Raw genomic sequence first — 13,069 nt, forward strand, 5'->3', positions numbered from 1 at the left:
CACACTTTTAATGCCAGCACTCTGAGTTATAGGCAGGTGTATTTCTGTGAGTTTGAGACCAGCCTGGTCTACATACTGGATTCCAGGATGACCAGGGCTATGTAGAGACCCTGTCTTATAAAAAAAGAAAAAACAGGGTACTCAAGGTCAACTTCAGGCCTCCTTGTGCTCACTCACATGTGCTTGTGTATCTACTAATTCACAGATGAACACACACACATACACACCAAGCATACATACACAAACACACAACTAAAAGTAAATAACTGTGCTCTGACTTTCTTCTCTCTCTCTTTCTTTCTTCTTTCCTTCCTTTCTTTTTTCCATCTTCCTTATTTCTTCCTTACTTTCAATAATTTATGCCTAATACTGAATTCCTCTCATTGACTTATTTATTCATTGGCACAATTCATGGATTAGGACATATGCAACTCATACTGCATTTGACATACTACAAATTGATGATGTTAACTCTTATTTTTTCTACAATGTGTTAAATATGCCTAGAAGAATAATATAAGAGAGGAGAAGAATCATCACAAGGGTCATCAGTTCTCTCTCTTTTCTGAGATTTGTAAACACTGCTTTAGTGTTTTGTTTTGTTTTGTTTTTTTGCTGTTGTTAGCAAAAAAGACATAATCCCTTTGTAGCATCACTTAATAAAATATAGACATTGGGTCAGTGCAAATGGTGAATTGCATTGAGTTTATGAGCAATAGTTTCAGTGATGACATGGATTTGAATTTCAAACATTTGAATTGAAATCATCTGTCTCCCACTGTCATGGTTAATTTAAAATGTCAACTTGCCTTAACCTAAAATCACCTGGAAAAAGAGTAGCAGTTGAGCAGTTATCTAGACCAAATTGTCTGTGAGCATTTCCACGGGATTGTCTGTTAACGGATCCAGCCCCTGTGAGCAGCACGAACCCCTAGCAGGCATCCTAAATTATATAAGATATAAGAAAACTAGATAGGAGAAGCAAGCAAGCAGCCTAGATCCATTTGTTTCTGATCTTGACTATGATGTCATATGATTAGCTACTTGAGTGTATGTGTTTGACTCCCTTAAACCATAAAGTGTAACCTGCAATTGTAAGATTAAGAAACTCTTTCCTTCCCTAAGTTGCTTTTTGTCAGGATATATCACCGAAACAGATATGAAACTATCACACCGACTCAGAAATTGACAGTGTACTAAGCACCACACTTAAAATACTGCTGGAGGACTGGGTAGGTCTCTTTCTATACTATTACTTAACATGTAGTTGACAACATATTTTTGGTGCTCATCACCATACTCTGAAATTACATATGTATATGTAATAATGCATGGTAATGTCAACACAATAAGATCTAAAGATTAATGATTCCAGTGATTTCTAGTTTATTTTTTATTTGAAATCATTTCTCACGATGATAACAAAGATAAGTAGGGAGCCTGCTGAATTTTTCTGAATGGTTTAACAGCTTAATTGCCAGTGACAAAAGAGAAGGGAAACTGACTACACCCTTAATGATATGAAAGTATCTTAAAAATCAAATTTAAGTACATAGTGGTGTTCCTTTTCTTCAGGAAAAATACAGATAACCTTTAAATATTATGGTTTCCATTTAATACAACATCAGAACACATTTCTATGAGCACCATATCTTTATGGTGTAGGAGGTCTTTCTGTATTTGTGTCACTTTCATTGGATGAATAAAAAAAACTGCCTTGGCCTTTTGATAGGGCAGCAGCTTAGGTAGGCAGGGAAACAGAACTGAATTCTGGGAAAAGAGCTGAGTCAGGCAGATGCCGTGATTCTCCTGCCCGAGAGGGATGCTGGTTAGACTCATGCCAGAAAGTCACAGTCAAGTGGCGATACACATTAATGGAAATGGGTTAAACTAATATGTGAGAGTTAGCCAATAAGAGGCTAGAGATAATGGGCCAGGCAGTGTTTAAATGAATATAGTTTTTGTGTGATTATTTCAGGTGTAAGCTACCCAGGCGGGATGGAACAAAGGGCCTGCTCTCTCCTCATCATCTTTAGATTAACCAATACCCATATGTTCAAGAACATGAATTATTCATACTGATATTTCTAATTTTTTCAACTATGAACAATAGAGTTTAGATTGTTTAAAGAAAATAGATAACTGCATTTTGTGGTGAAGGAACTTGGTAACACACTTGTGACATTATGCTTATATAAAAATGAACAATATACCTTAAAATTCCATCTTATTAATTGACAATTAGTAAAGAAATTACTTGTAAATTGATGACAGTCAGTAACAATGATTTCTTTACACTATTTTGTAAAGCTCCTTTAAAAATAAAATTAAGGTTCCCTCACTTTTGTTCCTAGCACTGTAGCAGAAAGCAGCTTCAGCCTTCCTTTTCCTCTGCAAGTTCTCCAGGGGATCCCGCAAACCAGCCTCTCTTACTATACCTCCCAAACTCTCACTGCTCCTAGCCCCCAATTCTAGGGAGCACCCCTCTTTACTGATCAGAAAATCAAGTAGGCTGCTCACAGACCTTCTTCTCTCTCTCTCTCTGTTGCCCTAGAACCAATCCTCCAGTCTCATCCACAGCTTGTAGCTGACCACTGATGCCAGCCTTCTGTATGCCCCTGTTCCCATCTTCTGGTGATGTCACAATCTTCCCCTTCTAATGTTTATCCCACTACTCAGACTCCAACTCCAGCCGGCACCCCCTGCTAACACCAGGACCGATTTTCCAAGGGCAACAAGAAGGCTGAAGGCAGACTCACACCTTTCTTACTCATGAGATCCAGTACCCTGAGTTTCATCAATACCACTGTAGCAGAAAACCTGCTGTCCTCTCCCTTTCCTCTTTGATCCCATCCCCAATAGATCACAAAGACCTTCTGTAACCTTTCTTCCCCCTACTCATTCCAGTATCCCAATCTGCAACAATAGCAAGCCCTCCCTGTGAACACACCAGCTGAAAGGGCCCAGGAAATAGCAGAAAGAGAAATGAAGGAACAAAGTACTCACCCAACAATAAGAAAAAAATATCCAGAAATCAACACCTATTCTGAAAATCATCCAAAACTAAAGTGCCAAGAAACCAGCATAAAAACATAATGAAAAACAGCTAAGTCAACACGTCTCCAGGAAATCACAGGCATCATACAACAACAGGCCCTGAATAGTCCAATATGATGAAGCACAAGAAAAAGATCTCAAAACAGCCTTTATAAATATGATAGAGGTCCTTAAAGAAGAAATTAATAAATCTCTAAAAGAAATCCTGGAAAACACAAAAATAAAACTGTTCAGGACTTTAAATTGGAAATAAAATAAATAAAGAAACCCCAAACTGACAGAATTCTGGAAACGAAAAATTAAGAAATTTCAAGAGGAACTACATTAACAGAATACAAGAACCCCGCTAATCCTTAAGAAGAAGGGGTTGAAAAAAGTATAAGCGCCATAGGGGATGGAGGACATGAGGAAACAAGGCCCTCTGAATCAACTAAGCAAGGTATATGAGCTCACAGAGGCTGAAGTAGCAAACACTGGACCTTCACAAATCTGCACCAATTGCTCTGCATACATTATAGCTATTATCTTAGAGCTTTGATGGGTCTCTTGACTGTGATATTGGGTCTCTGACACTTGTGACTCTTCTTGGGCCATTCTCCTCCTGTAGGGCTGTCCTTGTCCAACTTTTGATATGATAGATATTGCTTCATCTTATGTTTCACTTTGTCATGTTTTTTGCTATCTCTTAGAAGCCTTTTCTAATGAGATACAAAATGGGAGTGGATCCAGAGGGGAGAGGAGGTGAGGGGGAACTGGGAGGGGTAGAAGGAGGGGAAACTACAATCAGCACACATTGCATGAGAAGAGAATTTATTTCAATTAAAAGAAGAGCTGCATACTGAAGGAAAAAAAACATAAAATTAAATACCCTTTACCTCCATTTGCAAAGAAAACACCTTTCATTCATTTTAATGTTCTATGAAATATTTTTAGTAATTTAGTTACATAAAGTATTATGAATAAAGGTATAAACTTAATTTTACTTGCTACCTGTGTATATTAATTCTAATAATTTACAAAGAAAGAAAAAATATTTCTAAGACATGCAGGATTAAATTATAGGTCTGTTTTTATTTTATGAATTATTTTTAATTTATAGCCTGGTAGTATTATACGTAGTGCATACAATGAGTCTGAATATGTACTCATATATGATATAATCTCACACATAAATTATTCTTATATACCATATACTAATATATTCATATTTAAATAGGAATCTTACTCAATCATACAGGTAAAACATCAAAGTTAAAAAATCACATAAAGGATATCTATTTTCCTTCAGAGATAGTGTGAAAAATAACTCTCTATCTGAAAACGGATTATTAGTAATCAATTTGCATGCAAGAAAGGCCAATAAGAATTCTGTAGGACACTGATAAATTGTATTCATTACTGAATCTAAATTGAAAGTGGATTGAGACAAAACATCTCTATGGAGAAATATATATATATATATATATATATATATATATATATATATGAAAAAGGTTGGTGCGGGAAGTTCTTCTGTATTACTTTTATTGGTCAATAAATAAAGAAGCCACTTTGGCCTGTGGCAGGGTAGAATGAATCTTGGCTGGGGAAACTAAACCTGAATGCTGGAAGAAAGAAGGTGGAGCCAAAGAGATGCCATGAGGCTGCTGAAAGAAACAGTTGCCAGAACGTTACCTGGCAAGCCACAGCCTTGATACACAGATTAGTAGAGATGGGTTGATTTAAGATATAAGACCTAACAAGAAACATGCTTAAGCTATTGGACCATACTATTGTAATTAGCGTATTTTCTGTGTGATTATTTTGGGTCTGTGTAGTCAGGAAACGAACAAGCAGCCTCTGCCAACCAAAGGTTTTGTTTTCTCTTACTTTTTCCAAGAAAACCTGCTGAATATGTTTTGCCAGATTAATATTTAAAGCATATAGTAATATAGTTCATAGATAATATAATGTTTTTAAAGTTCAGTATGTATATATATGATTGTTATATGTCTTCCGGATTCAAATAACAGTGGATCTAAATTCAACAGAAAACAGAAAGAGATATCTCGAATGAGGGAGCTATTATGGGATTAGAAGGAACCTGGCTCTAGAAAATTTTTCAGGAATCCATAAGGATGACCTCAGCTACGATCCTAAGCAATAGTGGAGTGGGTGTCCGAACTGGCCTTCCCCTGTAGTCAGACTGATGGTTATCTTAAATATCACCACAGAACCTTTGTCCAACAACAGATGGAAACAGAGGCAGAGACCCACAATGGAGCACTGGACTGAGCTCCCAAGGTCCAATAGAAGAGTAGAAGGAATTAGAATATTAACAGTGAGTCCCATTTTTCTAAGACGCTGCCATAGTGACTTCCAAAGTGGTTGTACAAGTTTGCATTCCCACCAGCAATGGAGGAGTGTTCCCCTTACTTCACATCCTCTCCAGCATAATTTATCATTGGTGTTTTTGATCTTAGCCATTCTGACTTTTGTAAGATGGTATCTCAGAGTTGTCTTGATTTGCATTTTCCTCATGGCTAAGGATGTTGAACATTTCCTTAAGTGTCTTTCAGCCATTTGAGATTCTTATGTTGAGAATTCAGTTTAATTATGTACCCCAGTTTTTTAATTGGGTTATTTGGAATTTTATTGTCTACTGTCTTGAGTTCTTTATATATTTTAGAGATCAGTCCACTATACTTTTCCCATTCAGTAGGCTGCCTTTTTATTTTATTGACTATGACCTTTGCTTTACAGAAGCTTCTCAGTTTTAGCAGGTCCCATTCATTTATTGTTGCTCTCAGTATCTGTGTTACTGGTGATATATTTAGGAAGTGGTCTCATGTGGTCAAATATTGAAGGCCACTTCCCAATTTCTCTTTTGTAAGGTTCAGTGTGGTTGAATTTATATTGAAGTCTTTGATCCATTTAGACTTGAATTTTGTGCATAGGAATAGATATGGATCTATTTTCATTCTTCTGCATGCTTACATCCAGTTATGACAGCACCATTTGTTAAATATTCTTTCTTTTTTGACACTGTATAATTTTAGTTTCTTGGTCAAAAGTCAGATGTTTATAGGTTTAATATCTGGGTCTTCAATTTGATTCCATTGTTCAACCTATCTGTTTTTATGCCAATACCAAGATGTTTTCATTACTGTAATAGAGCTTAATGTCAGGGATGGTGATGCCTACAAAAGTTCCTTTATTAGACAGGATTGTTTTGTCTATCTTGGGGTTTTTGTTTTTCCATATGAAGTTGAGTATTGTTATTTCATGGTCTGTGAAGAATTGTGTTGTTACATTTGTTTGAGATGTATTCCTAAGTATGGGAGAAAGATGGATGGAGTTATTTATTTTTACTAATGGGGATTATATTAAGAATATATTATAGAATACTAATGAAGCTCAATCACAATTGAATTGGCAATCTCTGTTAAAATAGAGATGAAGTGAGTTGGAGGACCTTATCAAAGGGGTTGAATGAAGGCTTCATTATACATGGTTTGTCAATGTTCAGATATGAAAGCAATATCCCAATGAATTGAAATTAATATAACAGAATAACATAGATGAATAAAAATGTCCATAAGAAGAATTTATTTTGCTGTTCTATGTACAAGTTCTATCATATGTAAAAATTGTGCTTCAAATAAAGGCTAGATGGAACCAATTAAAGTGATGACATTTTGAGAGTTCTTTTCAATGCTTATCTGAAAAAGTAGGAATTTTTTTCTCAGAGTTTAGTCTGTTCTCAATATCAGGAATTATATAGATTTCATTTATTTTTTCATCCCAGGAGTTTAGCACCATGCCAGTGTTCTGAATGCTTTAGATTAATATAAGTTGAAGGGATTTGAGAATGAAGCTGCTCAATTCAGGTTGATGTTTTACATTAATCCTAGAAGTAATGCAATTTTTTCCTGGCATGCTGTAAAAGCAGAGACAAATTGACTTTGGAGCAGAACGGATATCTAGACAGCTTTCCCAGTCTTTGTAATTGTTTGTTCATAGTTTGGCTTAATTATCTGTAATGAAATGATGTGTGTTCTTTGAATAGCCTACAAATCCTATGGAGAAAATTTGTAAGCCTAATACATAAATTTTGAAATTCACTAGATTTTTAATTTTGATGTTTTAAAGGAACAAAACATCAAGTATTTGTGGGGTATTTTTTTCCTCATGCGATCTACATTTTCAATGTATAATATTTTTCCTCTTTGTCAGTTTTCCATACTTTAACAGATTGGGGTTTTATAAACACAATTGTTTAAGTTAGTCACAGAGATAAATTTAATTTTAAGCAGTACATTCTGAAAATAATTTTACAAATTATTTTTGTTTTAGTGAAGGGTAGAAACTTTAATTGGCCCAATAGCAGTTGAGTTAAAAAGATAAAAAATTCTCATTTGGCCCAGATACACATGACATTTGGAAAGGTAAAAAGTCATACCTCTGTGAAGTCATTGTGAAAACAGTATTTCAGGGCTGGGGCTGCTGTTTGGCAGAAGAACACATGTCCAGTATGTACCAAATCCTCCTCAATCATGATTACAAAAGTAGAGGATTGAACAAATGAAAAAAAATATGTAAATATGTTTAAGGCTTAAACAATGCACTAAAAATTTTCCTGATGACTAACATCTTCTTTTTTAGTCTTTTAGATAAGCTCTATTCGTTGTTTAGCTAGGCCACTTTTCTTGTAGTTGTAATGAATCTGGGTATGAGCAACCCCCAGATAAGGTGGACTTATTCTGGGAATCAACTTTAAAATGACAGAGCAGCTGTACTAGTGAGACCTTCTCCCGCTGTGTTGATGTAAACCATGTTACCAAGGAGACTATGCTTTAGTACTGAATGGGAAAATCCTGCTCTGGAGACCTCACATCCCATCACTCTAGCTTTGGGCAGCTTTCTCCTAATTGTGAAGAAATAGGACTGCATTATCATCCTCTTTACCTTTTATGAAAATTTCAAACTTCTTTCCTTATGTTGGATGGAATAATAACAATTTCCTCTCAGTGTTTAAGGCCAAACTTAGGAAAGTCACCTTGAAGCACTTCTAAAGTGACCTCACATTCCTTTGTTGGGATATCAGCTGTACCCTGTGCTCTGTGTTCTTCTTGGAGTCATAAACGGGAATTGATAAGTCTTGAAGTCATAAGTGCCGCGCACTGTGGCCCCTGTCTGTGCTCTGTGCGCTAGAACCCAGTTCGCGAGCTTCGGGCAAAGGGGCTGGAGGTTAAAATACACAAACACACACAGACAGAGAGACAGCAACACGGGTCATCCTTGAATTCCCCAAGAATGCCCCCTGTATTGTGTTCAGAGGCAGATTATATAGAGATAGCCACGCTCCAGCCAAACCCATTAGAAACCACTCTCCTGCCATCAGAAACTCCTGAAGGTCTCGTGCTCAGATCAGCTGTAGGCACTCAGATCAGGGGATTATAAGAAATTCAGGATTTGGGGTCTCACCGCTTCCATAAATAGGGAGGCAGATCATCAAATACAAGATGAAATTAAGGTGAGTATATCGACATTAGATCAATTGTTCTTTACAATAAAGCGGATATGTAATGAGTGTCTGCTAGCTCAACATATCCAGGCGTTTATCTACCGGTGCTATGTACAGTCCATGCATCACGCTTGCTTGAAGATTTCTCAGTATTTCCTTTTTTTTTAATGATTCTTTTCCAGATTTTTTTATTAAATAATTTACACTGTGTTTAATTCTTACGTAAAACCTCTTGGCCATGGTACAGTAAGAAAGAAAAAAAAATTCCACCTTTGAATATTTAAGTACAGAGGAATCTGTCAAAGAGCAGGAAGTGGCCCATATAGTTTTGAGATGAGAGATGTAGTTGAGAACCTTAAATTCACCCAGCAAGAACCACAGCTACTTGTTCTGTGATGAACAGGTGGAAGACTCTTTTGCGTTATGATTTATATCTTAAAGATCGTCGAAATCTTAAGTGTTGAGGACTTTGACACCAGCTGGTAGTATGAATGGCAGGTGAAAAATCCTGATGGGGGGACTGGAGTGAAGGTTGGGCATATGGCTTAGTGACAGAGCCCCTGCCTCTCAGGATGCGGTCCTGGGTCTTTTCTTTAATGATGAGGTCAAACTCAGAATGATGAAGTAGGTCACGGGAAAGATGCTCTTCAGAACCACATCTTGCCTTTCCCGTTTTTGTACTCTCTGCTATCTATTGCCATGAGAATGGCTTTGCCCCTCAGCTCTCCTTTACCCTCCAAGATGCTGTTCCTTGCTACAAAGCAGAAACAGCAGAACCAAGCAAACCTAGACTGACCTTCTTCAAATCTTCAGCCAATATGAATCTTCATTCTTTCCCCAGGCATTTTGTCACAGTTGGATAACTTTCCCTCTGACCACCATAAAAGGGAGACTCTAAGACTCCCAGATACAGGATGTCAGGACATTTTGATAGTGGAAAAACATTGCTGTGAGACAAAGCGCTGTGTTCTGTGCAAACAGAATAGCACATTCTTTGATAGTCCAGGTTATGTGTCTGTCTGTCTGTCTATCTATCTATCTATCTATCTATCTATCTATCTATCTATCTATCTATCTATCTATCTATCTATCTATATCTTGTACATATACATATGGAATCTTCCTCCTCTACAATGAAGATCATGTGCTTTCCCATTACTGTTTCTTAGATTCTATGAAGTGAATCTTATTGAGCATACTGTTTCTTTTTGGTTTGCTCTGAGTTCTAACTGTAGACAAATTGCTTTCCAAAGCATAAAATGGAGCTAATATGTACTAGTTACTAATATTTTTGCTACATTTATATGGACAAAAAACCTGCTATTTTTCTTCCCTCAAAATAAGGTAAGCATAATTTGGGATTTATGTATGGAATTAAAATTTTTAAAGAAATTAAATTTAGATACTTATTTAAAATAATTAGCTACATGTGGGCTCAGGAGATGGTTAGCTAGCAAGGCTGCTTGTCTAGCGATCAACACCTGAGTTTGAGTTTTGGATCCACTTGATAGAAAGAGGACACAGACATCTACATGGGAGAAACCGTGGCCAAAGTTTTTCCTCTGATCTCCATAAATGCACAGGGCAAATCATGGTCACTAATAGTAATGATAAAATAAATAAGATGTGTTCAGAGTTTCTATTTGTAGTAGACACACACAGAGATACATACACATCAGAAAAATGTACAAATCTGATATACCTATAGAAAAGAAAAGCGTTAACTATTTACTAGAGAATGATTTGTAGCTATAGGGCCCATTATTATATATTATATATAGTTTAATGAACAATGAGACTGAATACATAAAAGTGCCCATTAACAGATGTTTAATGGCAGAAATCATATGTTGAGATAATAAAATCTGGCAAAATAAAGAATTCACTCTAAACTTCTGTCTATACCTTGTTCAAAGCAGACTGAATAATACACTAATACACAGCATTAGAAACGAGGATAAAATAATTCTTTAATGAATAGTCTGTGAAGGTAGATGAGAGATTGGGCTGAGAACAATTCAATTTATTGACCTGGATTCTGAATATACTTCTTAGCAAAGTCTACTATTACGGTATGTAAATTTTTCCCACATGTATTTAAATTTCAGGAAAACGTTAAAGAAACTATAAAGGACAGAATTCTTTACAAGGAATATACAAATAAGAAAGCCTTTGTGGAGCTATTTCCTCTTAATTGAAGCATTCTTTCTTAGAAGGTAGAGGAAGTAGTCTAATACAAGAAAATAAAACTTACAAGATTCAGCTAGTTCTTGAAATTTACAGCATCCCAACATACACTTCTGCAAAGTAATGTAAGCAACAGCAATTGTTAGAGGGGAGTCTGGTTGCATCTTAAGGTGTAGCATGTGTCTATGGGCAACTCCTTTCCTCTGCTATTTTAAGTCACTCTCATCAACTCATTTATTCCCTAAGGCAGGCTTGGTGGCAATTATTTCTTTGGTCTACTGTCTGGTGTGAGCAGATACTTGTTCACATCTACCTAGCAGAAGTCACATCATATTCTTGTTAGGAATTCTGACTTCTCATCCATGTTGTGTTTAAATTGCTTATGATGTATTAACAAGAAGTAGCCAAAAGAATTCAGAAAAAAAATGTAACACAACCAAAATACCACTTGTGTACGAAGTATAACACGAAGTTGCAACAAGTTCAGCTTTTGTTGTGTGATAGATGGTGTTGAATCACCTGGAGACGTATACCTGGGTATGTGTATGAGAGGAGAAAAACCATCATAAACATGTGCAGGTCATTCCAATAGGTGCCTCAGGTACCAGGTCTGAGCACAGTGTATCTAGTGTTGATAATGTAGTCTTCTGTTGTTACCAGACACCAGTGTCTTTGATTTCAAATATGGACTCAATGCTATGAATTTTCTAAGAGTCTTCTAGGCTTTCAGCACCGGATTGGAAGTGTTGAGTCAACCTATTTCATGGAGTAAACAGATACCGCATTTTTTTTTGCCATTCCAACCATCAGACAAACACTGTAGTACTATCTAGCTGTTATTACATGAGCTAAAATGAGTCCCTTTTATATTATATAAATATACAAAGAGAGTCACACACTCATGTAAATAATATTCTATTCATGCAGCTCCTCTACTACCCACATACTTTGTGTCACCATCCCATATGGAGGTGTTTTACTCAATGCTAAGGTTGCAAATATTGGGAGACAACTAAAACAACTTGTGAAAGTTAAGTAAACAAAAATAAATTTAACATTTAAAACACATTTAACATAGAGCCACACACCAATAAGTCTCCAGACTAGTCTTCCCCCACCAATCAGCTCCCAGACTAATCTTTCCTCCCTGAGATTCCCCTATCCCAGTTTAAAAGGGGGCCTGCAAGCATCTCCAGATGTCAACATGTGCCAACCCAAATTGTTGGCAGATTTTTTATTAATAAAATGCTCTTATTGATTGCATACATGGTTGGTGGTCTTTTCTGGGACTTTTTGAGGGCCTTAACACTGAATCTGACTTTTTTCTGGAAGCTCTTATCCTATTTCATTGTCGTATGTCAATCGAATCATAATTTTTTTCCTTAATTAAATTTATTCATTTATTTTACATCCAGACTTTAGTTTCTTGTTTTTCTTCTCCACTCATTTCCACCCCTCTGTCAACCCCATCCACTTCTCTGTTTCTGTTCAGAAAGGGGTAGCCTCTCCCAGGGGTGTCAGAAAGAAGCATGGCATATCAAATTGATGTAGGACTAAGCTCCCTCACATTAAGAATTGGTAAAGCAACACATATTAAGAATTGGTAAGGCAACCCAGAATGAGGAATTGATTCCCTAATGATTGCCAAATAGTAAGGGATAGGATGAAGGGTTTTATCAAGTTGTAGAATTTTCCTAGTAGAACTTTGAGTACTATCTATATTGAACAGATTTGGAGAAAGTGGACAGCCTTGTCTTGTTCCCAGTTTTAGTGGACTTGCTTTTACTTTCTCTTCCTTTAATTTGATTTTAGCTGTCATCTTGCTGTAATTTGATTTTTATTATGTTTAGGTATGCCCCTGGCATCCATTATCTCTGCAAGATTTCCACCAAGAAGGGATGTTGTGTTTTGGCAAAGGCAGTATTTAAAGAGATAACCATGTGTTTTTTTTTTCTTTCTTTCAGTCCATTTATGTGGTGGGTTACGTTGATAGATTTTCCTATGTTGCAATTCCTATATCTCTGGGATGAAGCCTACTTTATCATGATGGATGATCTTTTTGACATGTTCTTAGATTCAGTTTGCCAGTATATTATTATTTTTGAATCAAATTCCATGAAGAAATTGGTCTGTAATTTTCGTCCTTTGTTGAGTCTTTGTGTGGTTTGGGTATCAGGGTAACTGTATCTTCATTAAAAAAAATTTCAAAATTCCTTCTGACTCTGTTGTGTGGAAAAACATGAGGAGTATTGGTATTAATTTTTCTTTGACTGTAGCAGAGGCACGGCTGGGAGGGCTGTGACGTCCAGTGCCCGGTGT

At 36.4% G+C, this 13,069-nt stretch overlaps 1 protein-coding gene across 1 annotated transcript in view; it reads left to right on the top strand.

Annotated features, from left to right (window-relative positions):
* Nucleotides 1-2,798, top strand: part of Pcdh10 (protocadherin 10) — a 63,060-nt gene extending 60,262 nt beyond the window's left edge. The window contains exon 5 of the mRNA XM_075950941.1: nucleotides 2,680-2,798. Coding sequence (XP_075807056.1) covers nucleotides 2,680-2,747 — 68 coding nt within the window. The 3' untranslated portion in view covers nucleotides 2,748-2,798. The remainder of the gene's footprint in view (nucleotides 1-2,679) is intronic.
* The last annotated feature ends 10,271 nt before the right edge of the window (nucleotides 2,799-13,069 follow it).

The sequence above is a fragment of the Microtus pennsylvanicus genome, chromosome 16 (genome assembly GCF_037038515.1).
Source record: "Microtus pennsylvanicus isolate mMicPen1 chromosome 16, mMicPen1.hap1, whole genome shotgun sequence".
NCBI classification, from domain to species: domain Eukaryota; kingdom Metazoa; phylum Chordata; class Mammalia; order Rodentia; family Cricetidae; genus Microtus; species Microtus pennsylvanicus.